At 56.6% G+C, this 12,398-nt stretch overlaps 5 protein-coding genes across 5 annotated transcripts; 3 read left to right on the top strand and 2 right to left on the bottom strand.

Moving 5' to 3' along the window:
- Positions 1 to 28: 28 nt before the first annotated feature.
- On the bottom strand, positions 29 to 1,004 carry L226DRAFT_611946 (V-type ATPase; the record flags this gene model as incomplete). Its single annotated transcript, XM_067686334.1, has 4 exons — positions 29 to 497; positions 580 to 680; positions 753 to 834; positions 939 to 1,004. 4 exons carry the CDS (start codon positions 1,002 to 1,004, stop codon positions 324 to 326), a joined length of 423 nt encoding a protein of 140 aa, XP_067537176.1. The 3' UTR covers positions 29 to 323.
- L226DRAFT_506092 (uncharacterized protein) lies at positions 992 to 5,905 on the top strand. The gene is made up of 14 exons (XM_067678064.1): positions 992 to 1,366; positions 1,437 to 1,551; positions 1,613 to 1,781; positions 1,837 to 1,964; positions 2,020 to 2,205; positions 2,256 to 2,865; positions 2,921 to 3,342; positions 3,396 to 3,471; positions 3,524 to 3,681; positions 3,743 to 4,174; positions 4,226 to 4,505; positions 4,556 to 4,790; positions 4,844 to 4,953; positions 5,033 to 5,905. The coding sequence occupies exons 1-14, from the start codon at positions 1,117 to 1,119 to the stop codon at positions 5,423 to 5,425; spliced, it is 3,564 nt and encodes a 1,187-aa protein (XP_067537177.1). The 5' UTR covers positions 992 to 1,116; the 3' UTR covers positions 5,426 to 5,905.
- On the bottom strand, positions 5,486 to 7,444 carry L226DRAFT_533687 (uncharacterized protein). Its single transcript, XM_067680522.1, has 6 exons — positions 7,197 to 7,444; positions 7,131 to 7,143; positions 6,571 to 7,069; positions 6,360 to 6,511; positions 5,989 to 6,309; positions 5,486 to 5,928 (listed from the first exon to the last, which is right to left on the bottom strand). Exons 1-6 carry the CDS (start codon positions 7,364 to 7,366, stop codon positions 5,722 to 5,724), a joined length of 1,362 nt encoding a protein of 453 aa, XP_067537178.1. The 5' UTR covers positions 7,367 to 7,444; the 3' UTR covers positions 5,486 to 5,721.
- A 1,069-nt stretch (positions 7,445 to 8,513) lies between these two features.
- On the top strand, positions 8,514 to 9,684 carry L226DRAFT_569847 (PRTase-like protein; the record flags this gene model as incomplete). Its single annotated transcript, XM_067684354.1, has 10 exons — positions 8,514 to 8,643; positions 8,703 to 8,727; positions 8,765 to 8,789; positions 8,851 to 8,981; positions 9,036 to 9,084; positions 9,147 to 9,178; positions 9,234 to 9,383; positions 9,438 to 9,470; positions 9,532 to 9,555; positions 9,618 to 9,684. The coding sequence occupies 10 exons, from the start codon at positions 8,514 to 8,516 to the stop codon at positions 9,682 to 9,684; spliced, it is 666 nt and encodes a 221-aa protein (XP_067537179.1).
- A 360-nt stretch (positions 9,685 to 10,044) lies between these two features.
- On the top strand, positions 10,045 to 11,545 carry L226DRAFT_381312 (mitochondrial carrier). The gene is made up of 7 exons (XM_067674388.1): positions 10,045 to 10,218; positions 10,281 to 10,304; positions 10,383 to 10,430; positions 10,491 to 10,719; positions 10,813 to 10,869; positions 10,962 to 11,426; positions 11,498 to 11,545. Exons 1-7 carry the CDS (start codon positions 10,162 to 10,164, stop codon positions 11,518 to 11,520), a joined length of 903 nt encoding a protein of 300 aa, XP_067537180.1. The 5' UTR covers positions 10,045 to 10,161; the 3' UTR covers positions 11,521 to 11,545.
- The last annotated feature ends 853 nt before the right edge of the window (positions 11,546 to 12,398 follow it).

Consider the following 12,398-nt stretch of genomic DNA (forward strand, 5'->3'; position numbering starts at 1 on the left):
TTATCTATGTAAGATGATGATTGTGTTCATGTGAAGATCGCTATGATAGTAGTACCCGTTGCTTTGCGCCTCGTGTGTTGGGCCGTTGGTTATTTCAAACACAGCAGGAGGGTTTTACAATCGTTCGCGCACCGCTAGTCGGCTAGTCGGTCCAGTCTATGCTTGGGTATACGTAGTATGTCATTCGTATAATCATACAGTATGCGTACCGAGGAGCGAGCGGGCCATGCTATAGTCGTGATCCGTCGGTGATGGCTCCATCCGCGTAAATAGTCCATGGCGGGGAGCGCAGGAGAGGATGCAGTCAATAATGAGGAATACGTCTAGTTCAGCTTCTTGAGGTTACGGTGCAGCTCGGGCTTGACGAGGATGACACGGTCAAGGAGCTTCTGAACGACCTTCTCCTTGTTGCCCTCGTACTGCGCGCGGATCTCCTGCTGCTTGACCTCGGTGTCCTTGTCAATGGAAGCCTGCACGGTCTGCGTGTTGCCTGCATGCTAATCGACCACAGAGAGGTTCAGTCAGAGTCACTAGTCGCGAGCACTGTGATATCATAGCGAGTGCAGTAACGGGACGCACCGACGCCTCGAACGCCTTGAACTCCTGATCCTTCGACGCCTTGTACGCCTCTATCTCCTTCGCGGCCTCCGAACGTGCATCCTTGAGTCTCTGGACGCGATCTGCAACGCAACAGTAGCGTGAGCTGTGAGCAACGGCGTTCCGGCACGAAGCCACAGGAGACCACTACGGACATTGGCGGGCCTGCTGCACGACCTTTGCAGCCTCCTTCTCGGCCTCGAGAAGAGCTTGGATGTTCTGTGCCTGCTGTCCGGCCTTTCAGACGTCGATTCAGCGGGCGAATGCAGCGCAGAAAGGGCGATGGGGACCAACCATGGTGCTCAAGTGCAAGGGCGAATTCAGACTCCGCTGCCTCTGACGCGCTGGAGGTCAAGGAAGCGTTTGGGCTGAGCTCTTTGGCGCTGCAGACCGCGTCGACGGTACATATCTCCAGGCTCTCCTGCACCTCTCTGCTTTGCTCCCTGTCTGCTTGGAAGTGCCTCTCGTGCTCGCCACCAAGAGAAGAGGGATACCCTGACCCTGAAACCGGCCTGGGAGATGGCCACCGTCGACCCGCTGTCGCAGCTCTCTGCGGCACTCGCTGCACCCGCCGACTCGCAGGAGCAGGCCGAGCTGCTCGCGACGCTGCGCGACTCCCTCGAGAACCACCCCAGTCTGTCCATCCTCTGCTCGACGCTCATCAAGACGCTCTCGGGCGCGGGGGACTCGCTCGTGAAGCGATGGGTGCTCGACCTCCTGCACTACGCCATATGCAAGTCGAATCTGAGCATGGAAGCGCGCACGCAGCGTGCGTTGAATTCTCGCGTTTCTGCTGGAAGTGAATGGCGTGTTGACGTTGAATCTTGACGCGCTTTTAGTGGCGGACCAGTCCCTCGAGACACTCTTTGGGCTCCTCGGCGACCCGAACGTCAACACCGTGAAGGTCACCGTGCAGTGCTTCCCGACGGTGTACGCGCTATTGTTCAGGACTTCGTGAGTTGCATGCTGTTGCTATTGTGCGAGACGTGAGGCGTGGTACCTAACGGCTGCGAAGGTGTCTAAACCGCAATAACCGCAAGCCATGGGACATCCTCTCGCAAGCCAAGTTGCGGATACTCGAGCTGGTGTGGGCACCAAATGTCAACAACGGCCTTAGATTAGCTGCCATCAAGTTTGCACAAAGGGTTATCCTCGTACAGACTCGTGGGATCAACGACCCTAGGGTACGCACCCATTTTGAGAGGCGAGTGCTAGTATTCACCACACCCATGTTATTAGCTGCAAAACAAGGACGACCCCAACCTCAACATGGTTCCCTCCGACCACCCATTTATGTCTGTTCAAATGTTGGAGACAGAAGGGATGAAGCTCCTCGAGGCTGTGATTAACACACTGTATTCCAGCAGGTCAGTGTGTTATCGATGTTACCCAGAGAGGCGTGACTAACGTGCTGCATACCAGCAATCCCGACATGTTGTCGGCCATCCTGAACAGTTGGGCCAACTTCGTCAAGAGGCGTCCGGCTCTCACCGAGTGGGTAATGCAGAGTCTAACGCAGTGGACGCCTGTCAAGCTCGAAGGTCTCCCAGCGTCCGTCATCCGGAGTATAGAAAAGAGTGTCCGCATTCTTCTCACACACATATCCCGGTCAGTTCGCCTTCAGGAGACTGCTCTTCCAAGAGACTTATCCGGCACAGGACACCGCAAGGGCAACCCTTCCTGCCAGCAATCCAGGCTGCGCTTGCCAATCAAGCTACCCGAATGGAGCAAGCGATGGTAGCAGAGAAGGCTCGCAAGGCCGAAGCGGCAGAGGCCAGCCGGAAACGTCAATCGACAGCAACCCCCGTCGCGGATGCACCGGATGCGAAACGAGTCAAGCTCGAGCAGGACGTTCCTCCCGCTGCACCAGCAGCCTTCGACTTCAGCGCCCTTCCTGCCACTCTAGTCACGGACCTGATTGTCGCAAACTTGCAGGCGTTCACGGAAAATGCTCTCATCGGCCTTGTTCAGGCGTACCGACATAAGAAGGCGACTGCTTCCACTGCAATTCCTGGCCTCTCGCCAACACCTCCCCCAGCCGGTCCATCCAGGGCGACTCCCACCGAGACAGCAGCCACGTCTACTCCAGCACCCGTTGCACCTCGGCTACCACCTTCGGAGCCGCGTGCCGATCGTGACCGCAAAGGCAAGTCTGCTTCTCCGCCTCCTCCTGCACCTGTGGTCGTCAAGCAAGAGCCGGTGGATCCTCTCAAAATGGATATTGACGACGAGGAGATTGAATACGAGCCTGACAAGCTGAACCTCGAGGTACGCATTGCGACTCTGCCTAATACGCTCTCGGAGCGTACTGAACGTTCACCAGATGTCTGGAGGCGCCGAGCCTGCAGACGATGCAGAGGCGGCACTGGATCTTGTCGAGGCCGTCGAACTGCCGCCCGCAGATATCTCAATACCAGCAGCGCGCGAGCTTGATGCAGACGACCGCGAAGTCCTCATGCGGAAAGCTATCACTCGAATACGGGAAGGCGCGAAGGAGCTTGTGTCGCATGAAGCGATGCTTGACGCGGCGGACGCTATGGCACTGAGGACCACACCTGCGGATATGTGGATGCTCCTCCTTGTACGGATGGTCACTCGTGTTGTTGACCCTTCGGCTGGGGAGGCACTGGCAGAGGATTTAAAGCCTGAGGAGAATGCTGTGATCAACCGCTCGGAGATATATGAGCGACAGGACCGTCTACGGCACGCTCTCTGCGAGTACATTATGTCCGACTTCTCTGGGCGGTACGTCATGTTGAGGGATCACCCATGCGTTCGAGAAGCTTATAACGAGACAGGATACGACTTGCAACCACCTGGATGAACGAAGAGTGGTACAATGACCGAGTGCAACAGACGCAGGACCCAGATTGGGTACGCTCAAAATGACCTCCCTAATAGGGCGCATTAACTCATATAGCGACAGCAATCCAACTACGAGACCTGGCTGAACCAGATCGTAGCGGCATATCAAACCCACGCAGAGGGCAAGGACAGGACATTCTCACGTTTCCTCCTCGATTTGCCAGATGTCCCACAAGACGTGCTCAACCTCCTTAGGGAGTCTTGCGTTGAGCCCGAACGGTCTGTCTCGTTTCGCCGTTTCTGATCCTACCCGTTAGGTGAGCTGAGCGCGATGACATAGGCGTCAGATGGGTTTCTCTGCTCTGAGAGAGTTCGTTGCACAACGACCGTCGTTGCGGGCCGAGGCGATGAACATGCTCCTGGAGCTGACAACTCACCCGGACAAGATCACTCGCGGGGCTGCAATCAACACCGTCAAGCGGTGGATACCGGACGCACAACCCATGTCGGACATGATCCGTGACTTTGCTCTCCAGCTATTGCGCCGGCTGCAGTCACGACCGAAGTCAAGGGAAGAAAAGCCTCAGCCTGCTCAGACAAATGGCGCTGACCACGACGAGAATATGGAAGACGGCCAGTTACCTCAGGAGGACATTATCCAGACACCCTATCTTCCGGAGCAGCTCGAACTTCCCGCGGTCGACGCGCAGATTCTACAGCATGTGGAACTCCTGTTCGCCCTGTCAACAAAGGTTCCGGAGTTCTTGGACGAGTATGTCCCGGCGAACTGTTATCAATCCTCGTGTCTAATTATGACAATCAGAATTTTTGCGGCGTACGGCGGAATGGAGTCCTCGGTGCAGGAGACCATCCAACAGCTCATCACACCGCTCATCCGCGCACTTGGTCCGACACATGGGAAACTACTTACTCTCCTGCGGACGTTCCCACCCGGGGCAGAGTCGCTCGCATTGCGTGTGCTGAATATCTTCACAGAAACCGGTCGGCCGAGTGCCCAATTGGTGGCACTGGTCAAGAGCCTCATCAGCGAGCGCGATCTCGATGCACGGTTCCTGATTCCCATAATTGCGGAGATGGACAAGGTGAGATACTCCTCGACCTCATGTGCACCGTCTCACAAGCACTGTCACAGGCGGACATCTTGCGCCACCTTCCGCGCATTGTGTCTATCCTCAACGGCACGCCCGAGCCCCGAAACCTCGTGCGCTCAGTGTTCAGCTCGATCGTCACGACACCCCCAGACACGTTCGGTAAAGTTACGTCTAACCTGCCGCGCGTGCGGCAGAGCGAGCTCTTAACGCCTGCGGAACTCATGGTTCTGTTGCACGAATCTGAGAAGGAGATTGGGTTGAAGAGCGCTATCGAGGGTGAGCGCGCTGTTACTGACATTGACGGGACGACGCTTACCGAGCCTCCGCAGCAATTACGATCTGTTTCTCAATGACTGACATCTTCCGCTCTGAGATCCTGGCGGTTGTAATGAACCAGCTCGTCGATGAACCCAACCTTCCCACTCTGTTCCTCCGCACAGTACGTCACCAACGTATCTCGGAGTCGGAGACCCGAATACTGGTACGCTTCCTCCGTCCGCTGACACATTGTTGCATAGGTCATCCAAGCAGTGACGACGTACCGCTCGCTGCGCGGATTTGTCTCAACAACGCTGCTCTCGCGGCTGATCACGAAGAAGATTTGGACGAACCCGCACCTCTGGGAAGGTTTCATCCGCTGCGCAAAGCTCATCGCCCCTGCAAGTTTCGGCGCCCTGCTCCAGCTCCCGAAAGAGCAGCTACGCGAGGTTGTGGAGAAACAGCCGAGTCTCAAGGCAGAGCTGCGCGAGCACGTCATGAAGAAGGGCACGAACAAGGCCCGCGTAGCCGGGTATCTTGATATCTTTGGGGAGGATGATTCGGCCAACACGAGCCAAGAGCAAGACGCAAGCCAGAGCGCTACTCCCCAACCTGAACCTCTCCCTGCGACCCCGTCCCAGCCTGCATCATAGGGGTCGCGCGTATAATGTAGATACCGCTTCTCGTCGCTTGTCTTTTCGCCGTAGTAGCCGTCATCCCCGTAGTGTATATTCCAGCTCTCTTGCTCGCCGTCCCGCGACAGGCTACGCATCTGTCTGTTTGTGTATAGTAGCAGTACTCGTGGAGCCCTCGCACCTGTAGCATGCTCGGACTTGTGGCCACGTTCTTCCTTGAGATAAGTACATTAGGTAGTACAGTAGCGAAACACACATCCCCTCGATCTCGCAATCAACGCTCTCAAGAGTAGTACGACGCAAGCATGACAGGGTCAAGTCTCGTCCATGGTGAGAAGACCCTCGCCAAGCTCGAAAGGTGGAGGGGGGTTGTCCGCGATCTCCATGGCCGAGAGGAGAGCATCCAGGTCCGGTGTAACGACGAATCGGCGATTGACCTCACCCAGTACGCATAGTCGTTTGTTGGATTGATCCATGTAGATAGCATGTTGCAAGAAGGATGGTTGTGTGGCTGCTGTTACCTGTAGATAGATTCCTTGCTGTGAGTAACTATTACTTTTCTATGAAACACAAATACCCACGTCGTATACGATGCCATTGGGCATGCGCATCTTCACTGCGCCACTCTCGTAGATCTCCAGCTGGCCAACAACGCCATCGACTGTTGGATGCTCTGTCGCCTTTTCCGCAGCGGCTGCAGCTCCAGTTGCTCCGGCGGCCGGTGCCGGTGGTTTTGTATCGTCAGCGAAGGTGACCTTCTTTGCAGGGTCTTCGCTTGTACCGGGCTCCGCCTTCCCCTTCCCTTTGATATCGGCGTTCTCTTGGGGATGCCGTGACTGGAAAGCCGGGAAAGGTTCGGGAAACTGGAAGAAGTAGAGGCGTTCTTGTCGAATGTCCGTATCCTGTGGTAGAGATTAGACGCGGGTAGTGCAGAGAGTATATCTATATGTACCTCTTCTTGCTGCTGCTCCTGTGTAAGAGCGAAGTCGTCAATGATGTCCTCGAGTTCCTCCTCCTCTTCGCTTTCACTGAGATCGACGGCGTTGGCCATATTGACCTCTTCTTCCGGTTCCTCACGGTCGACATTCATGGCCTCCCCGGGCCCTGCAAGTTGCATACTCTGAGCTTTCAACGATTCTGGAACACGAAAGACGGACGCATACCTTTGTGCTTCAAATCCGCTTGCGCCCCGCCCTCCTCCTTCTTAACCTTCGGCCCCTTTCTCTTCCCAGCCTCCCGCTCTTTCCCCAAGCTCTCAGGAGCCATCCAATCCATCTGCCTCACGTTCTCCATGTCCACAATCTCCACCCCATCATCCGGGTCCGAGTACTCATCCTCCTCCTGTACCTCCTTCTCCTTCTCCTTCTTCAGCGACGGAGCCGTCGTCTGCGTGAGCCCTGCGCCGAGGTTTGCCCTGCTTCCGCCCGGACCCTGTGGCATAACGGGGGCGAAGTTCGAGCGGGGAGCGCTGCGCCGCCCGGACATGCCTGCAAGGGCGGGACCCATGGCGAACGGCCCGCTCGCAGTCATCTCGACTGCTGGAGGGCGGGGCGGGGCGCCGCCGCGCCCTTCGCCCCCACGCCCCCGTCCCCTCCCTCGCCCACGGTCCAAGCCACGTCCGCGCCCACGGTCAGACGACGAGGCAGCAGGCACGGGTTCTTCCTGCGGGGTGTATGTCGCGTGAAGGATAGGTATTATGTCTGACTCATAGTAGCAGACGCACCTTCTTAGGTTCCCTGGGAGAACGTTAGCTCGCGCGGCCAGAGAGTCGTGTGCGGGATGTGCTCACTCCTTGACGCGTCGAGCGGGGAGGGTGGGCACGAACTTGAGCTTGTGTCCCCCGAGCCGTGTTACGTCGCTTTGTTTCTTCGCGAGGCTGGCGATGGCCTTGCCTGTGGTGCCCGAGCCGGAGCCAGAAGGCCCTGCGCCGCTGCTTCCCGACGCTTGTTGATCAGACATGGTAAGACAGTGAGGAGGTCGAGTGAGCCTGAGGAAGTTGGTGGACGCGAGGATGATGCCTGCACGCGCGCGATCACTGAGCAGAAGCCAATCTGAGATGAGATACAGTCATCTACCGGTCCTCGGGACGCTGAAATCTTGGTCTGCGAACTGTACCTTGAGTTCTTTGTCGATGGAAAATCGGACTTCACTGTAAAATAGAACAGTATTAGTACTATATTTCCCAACATCTGCGTGTCTGGAAGGCACACGAGGAAGGGGATCGAGGACAATCTACGTCGAAACCTGCTATCAGTGTTTTTCAGTCCTCGGGACAGGTCACGTCACGCAGAGATATGCCTTTTTCGGAAGAGATAATAAAATAAGCGCCGAATCTAATCCTCCCGATCAGAGTCGTCGGTTTCGATCGCCTCGCCTTCGTCGTCCTCCTCTTGCTCTTGGTCCTGTTCAGCCACGGCCGCTTTCATCCTGGGCCTCTCGAGAGGTGACTCTAGCCCCATCTTTGGTTTCTCCCACCGCGGCTCCCGCTTTTCCGCACGTGCCAGCTGCCTCCCACGCCTCCTTCTCAGCTGGCCACATATGCTGATCCATCGGGTGTGATGTGACTTGGGCGCTTCCTGAAGCCTGGCACCAACTGCGTTGTCGGTGCTCGTACATCCCTAGCATCCCCCAAAACCATTTGACTATGAATATCAGAGATTGAATCAATAGAAGATATGTGTAGCTACATATGTACCAAATTCAGCGAAGATCGGAATGACGGAACTGTCCAGATCAACGGTACAACATTCAGTTTGGGTATGCACAGGTGTATGTACTGTCTGAAACCTTGCTCAATTCACCCTGATTACTTTGAAAACCGTCGTATAGATGCAGCAATTACATGCAAACATATCACACATTATAGTTGGAGAGAAAAGGGGGGAAGGAAGCCAGAAACAGCCAAGTGTTCCGAGGACCCATGGTGTCCCGAGGACCGGTAGATGACTGTAAAGAGAAAACTGTGATATGATCGTCTAGATCATCTTATCCGCTGCTCTCATGTCCAAAATGGACGCCCTCGCTCTCGGGCTTCATTTCCATCCCCTTTCTTCTCCCACTTACTCCTGCGCCTCGTCTAGAAGGCCCCTCCAATTGCAAGGCAACAATGTCTGAGCCCACCCAGCAGCCGCAAGAGCCCGAGCACTTTCGTATCACGTACAATGAGGTGCACAACCTCATACGCGCGAGCGCGGAGAAGATTGCGCAGTGGAAGCCGGATATGCTCATTGCCATTGGTATGTCCTCTCCCACAGGCCTATATTCGCGTCGGTCTGAATGTAGCGGTGGTGTCTAGGTGGAGGGCAAGTTTCTCGTACCTAGTCAGTCCCAGGTTTGAACCTTACCTTCCCACTGCAGTGGCTTCTTCCCGGCGCGAGTTATGGTACGTGCAAATTGTACCTCTAACGCGTCCCGTTCGGATTCTTAACAACCTATCTTCGCAGCGCACTTTCTTGAAGAGCCCGGACAGGAAGGGGAACATCCCCATCCACGCCATTGGTCTCTCTCTGTACGAGTCCCTCCCAGGCATGACCGCCGAGCAGATCGGCGCAGAGGTCGTTCGTACCCAGTGGCTGTAAGTCTGCCACAGCATACGGGAGTCATAGTCTTCGATCTAATCAACTTCCAGCGGGCCCGAGTCTGGAAAGGTTCTCCTGGGAAGGCGTGCACTCATTGTGGTCAGCAGCCCTCTTCATCTCCGCTGCTTCTGGCTGCAGCTTTGACGTCTTCTTTCGGGTAGGACGAAATCGATGACTCCCGCAAAACGCTGCAGTAAGGAACCCGTCCTGCATCTCCCGAGAGAACTTCCTAAGGTCGCCCGCTCTAGCTACGCCATCACCGAGCTCCAGAAGGACGTGGAACGCGAGCTCGCGCTGCTGCCGGAGTCTGAACGGGAGGCGAAGCGCACCAAGTTCGCGGTCTTTGTCGTCCACAACAAGCTCAAGCCCAAGCTAGGGGATATTCCCGCAGACATCCCGTAAGGATTCGCCATGCACTCGCTGGATAGGCATTCCTGAGAGCATCTATTCAGATACTTCGCCGGGCAGGAGATTGAGGACGTCTGGTGAGAAGATTGATCTGCGCTATCCATGGACACATGCTCATCGAGTCGAACTGTTCTACAGGCTGGACTATCCCTGGGAAGCAGTGTGAGTGGGTTCGGGCTGCGTTTCGCACGAGCATTCCCGCTGAATTGCAGGGTCTTGTGCAGAAACATCGAGGAGCACGATCGGCTTGCCGCAGAAGGCCGCGCTGCGCGCGCGAAGCAGAGTGCATAGGCGACGCTGTGTGCACTAGTGCTAGTGCTAGTGTGAGGGCATGCGCGTATGCGAGGAAAGCGAAAAGAATATCACGGAGGGGTTGTACGGTAGATAATCATACGGCGAATGTAGAACGCGCATGTACATCTGTTCCGCATCCTCGACCGTGATTGGTCGCGGGGGGTCCAGGGGTGTGACTGGCTCAGGCTGAGCAAGCGGGGGAGGCCGCAGTCCGTGCCACGCTCGGCCTGTTTTCCCATTTGCTAGCACACCCACTCCCAGCGGTAAGCGTCCTTGACTGTGGCCACTATATAACGCTTGCACTCCTTCGCGTCCGCCACGCACCCCGCCACGCTCTCCGTCCCCCTCCCGCCCCATCGCGCTCTCCGACCCGCGCGTTCCCCGGCTACGGCTCGCTTTGATCGCGTCTCTCGCACCCTCCACGACCTGTCCGCACGCACCTCAGACGTCGAGCTCGCATTCTCATCGGTCAACATGGAAGTCATAGAGGAGATCGAGTACGAGGGTCTCTCCCCAAATGCCGGTCTTGGGGTCTGTTTCGCATTTCGTTTTTCTATGTTCGTGTGCAATGGTAGTGACACGGGAATTTACAGGTCAACATGGTTGCAGGGGCCCTGGTGAGTTTTGCGACCTCCCGGAGGCGCAGCGATGGAGGGGGATTCGCTGCACGGCATGCTGAGCAGTGACGTTTTCAGGCTGGTATCACAGAACACGCAGTCATGTACCCGGTTGACAGCATTAAAGTACGCCTTCCCCTCGTTTCGCTCAAGAGTGCCGGTTCTGACGATTATGTGGCCCTGTAGACCCGTATGCAAGTTTTCGCGACTTCGCCAGCGGCGGTATACACCGGAGTCGGGAACGCGTTCACGCGCATATCCTCCACAGAGGGCATGCGCGCGCTGTGGCGTGGAGTGTCGTCGGTGATCATGGGAGCAGGCCCTGCGCACGCGGTGCACTTCGGTGCGTACGAGATGGTGAAGGAGTTTGCTGGCGGAAACGTCGAGGGCGCGCAGAACCAGTGGATAGCGACATGTGCGTGGCCTCCTGATCTTTCGCGTACATGACAGCTGACCTTGACTTCCCCAACGCTTCCTGTTATCTCGGTTTGTCGTGCGCGCAAAACAGCGTTAGCAGGTGCATCCGCCACCATTGCGAGCGACGCGTTCATGAACCCTTTTGACGGTGAGATGCCTGCTGCTTCCCGCGTAACTATGCATCCGACGCTTTCTCTCTTCCTCCGCGCCCGCGCGAATCTTCGCTCGTCGCAAATGCAGTGATCAAGCAACGAATGCAAGTGCATAAGTCGGAGTTCCGCTCTGCGTTCACCTGCGCACGGACAGTCTATGCCAACGAGGGCCTCTCCGCCTTCTACGTCTCCTACCCCACTACGCTCACCATGACGGTGCCTTTCACCGCCGTGCAGTTTACGGTCTACGAGCAGCTCAAGACGTTCCTCAATCCACATGGCGCGTACTCCCCCTTAACGCATATTGTCGCCGGAGGCCTTGCAGGAGCTGTGGGAGGTGCAGTCACAACCCCGCTTGACGTCGCGAAGACCATCCTCCAGACGCGCGGGACAAGCCACGACCCCGAGATCCGGCACTGCCGCGGTCTCTTCGACGCGTTCCGTATCATCTGGCAGCGCGACGGCTTGAAGGGCTTCTCGCGAGGGCTCGCACCGCGCGTCCTCACGTTCATGCCGAGCAACGCGCTTTGCTGGTTGTCGTATGAGTTCTTCAGTGCGTAATCATCTCCTCTCTGCCCACCAGTCGGAGCGACGGCTGACGCGTCTTCGCTGCGCACTTTGCAGAGGCAGCGATACGAGACTCGTGACGGACGCATCTGCACATGCGGAGGCTTGCGCTGTGCCTGGGTATGTGTTTCAACACATCTCGGCATCTAGCACGCCGCAGCTCGTTCTTGCGAAAAGGGATTCATGCGTTTTGCGCCGCGCGATTTGCGGTCGCAGTGGTGGGGCGGGTCCGCCGACCGGCCTGAGCAGGCCCAATACCCGCTCGTTGGGGGACGGCGACGGCGACGTTCTGTGTCCATGTCCATGTCCATGAACTACGTACTCGTACATACAGTATCCTACATATCCGTCTTGGTTGTAATGCCCCCCGCGTGTACGGACGCGCGCGAGAGGGAGGGAGATTATCTGATAACGAATAATACGTCCGATCATGCTCGCAACTGCTTATCAGATATGATTACAAGACCGCGGGGTGCCCTCCTCCCGATCATTCAGCCTCGTAATTTCAGCCCAGGAACGTCCGCAACTCGTGTGCCGATGGCGGGGGCAACTGCCCGCGGTGAAGATGCGGAAAGGCCGGAGCATTCGGAGAAGAGTTCTCTGCCAGTGGATGAGCCTCAGCAGATGTCCGCAAGTCCGATGCCTGTGAAGCCCGCCGAGGTCGGGAAGTGGCTACCATGCAGCACACTAAAATTTGTTGTGGTATGGATGATGCAGGGGTGTCAGCCAAGGAAGTGACTACAGTTGATAGTCCAATAGGGCCCCGTGAGCACCATCACGGCCCGCCACTAGTGATTGCAGCTGAACATTTGTTTTGAATCTCTGTCAGAATGAGGACCTCCACAGTCCCATTGCCGCAGTCAGGATCCGAAGGATGAGGAGCTAAATATGTATTCACGTATATGCGCCTATTTGTTTACTGTCAGCAGGTACGTACAGCATGAGTAAGTACCCCACT

This window comes from Lentinus tigrinus, assembly GCF_003813185.1.
Source record: "Lentinus tigrinus ALCF2SS1-7 unplaced genomic scaffold L226scaffold_8, whole genome shotgun sequence".
Classification (NCBI taxonomy): Eukaryota; Fungi; Basidiomycota; class Agaricomycetes; order Polyporales; family Polyporaceae; genus Lentinus; species Lentinus tigrinus.

Coding starts and splice junctions, on each gene's coding strand:
- L226DRAFT_506092 (XM_067678064.1), top strand. CDS start 1,117: ATGGCCACCGTCGACCCGCTGTCGCAGCTCTCTGCGGCACTCGCTGCA. Junction 3,472..3,523: donor AGACGCAGGACCCAGATTGG/GTACGCTCAAAA, acceptor ATATAGCGACAG/CAATCCAACTACGAGACCTG. Junction 4,791..4,843: donor GTTGAAGAGCGCTATCGAGG/GTGAGCGCGCTG, acceptor GAGCCTCCGCAG/CAATTACGATCTGTTTCTCA.
- L226DRAFT_533687 (XM_067680522.1), bottom strand. CDS start 7,366: ATGTCTGATCAACAAGCGTCGGGAAGCAGCGGCGCAGGGCCTTCTGGC. Junction 6,310..6,359: donor AGGAGCAGCAGCAAGAAGAG/GTACATATAGAT, acceptor TCTCTACCACAG/GATACGGACATTCGACAAGA. Junction 5,929..5,988: donor CCAATGGCATCGTATACGAC/GTGGGTATTTGT, acceptor ATCTATCTACAG/GTAACAGCAGCCACACAACC.
- L226DRAFT_381312 (XM_067674388.1), top strand. CDS start 10,162: ATGGAAGTCATAGAGGAGATCGAGTACGAGGGTCTCTCCCCAAATGCC. Junction 10,305..10,382: donor ACATGGTTGCAGGGGCCCTG/GTGAGTTTTGCG, acceptor TGACGTTTTCAG/GCTGGTATCACAGAACACGC. Junction 11,427..11,497: donor GTTGTCGTATGAGTTCTTCA/GTGCGTAATCAT, acceptor CGCACTTTGCAG/AGGCAGCGATACGAGACTCG.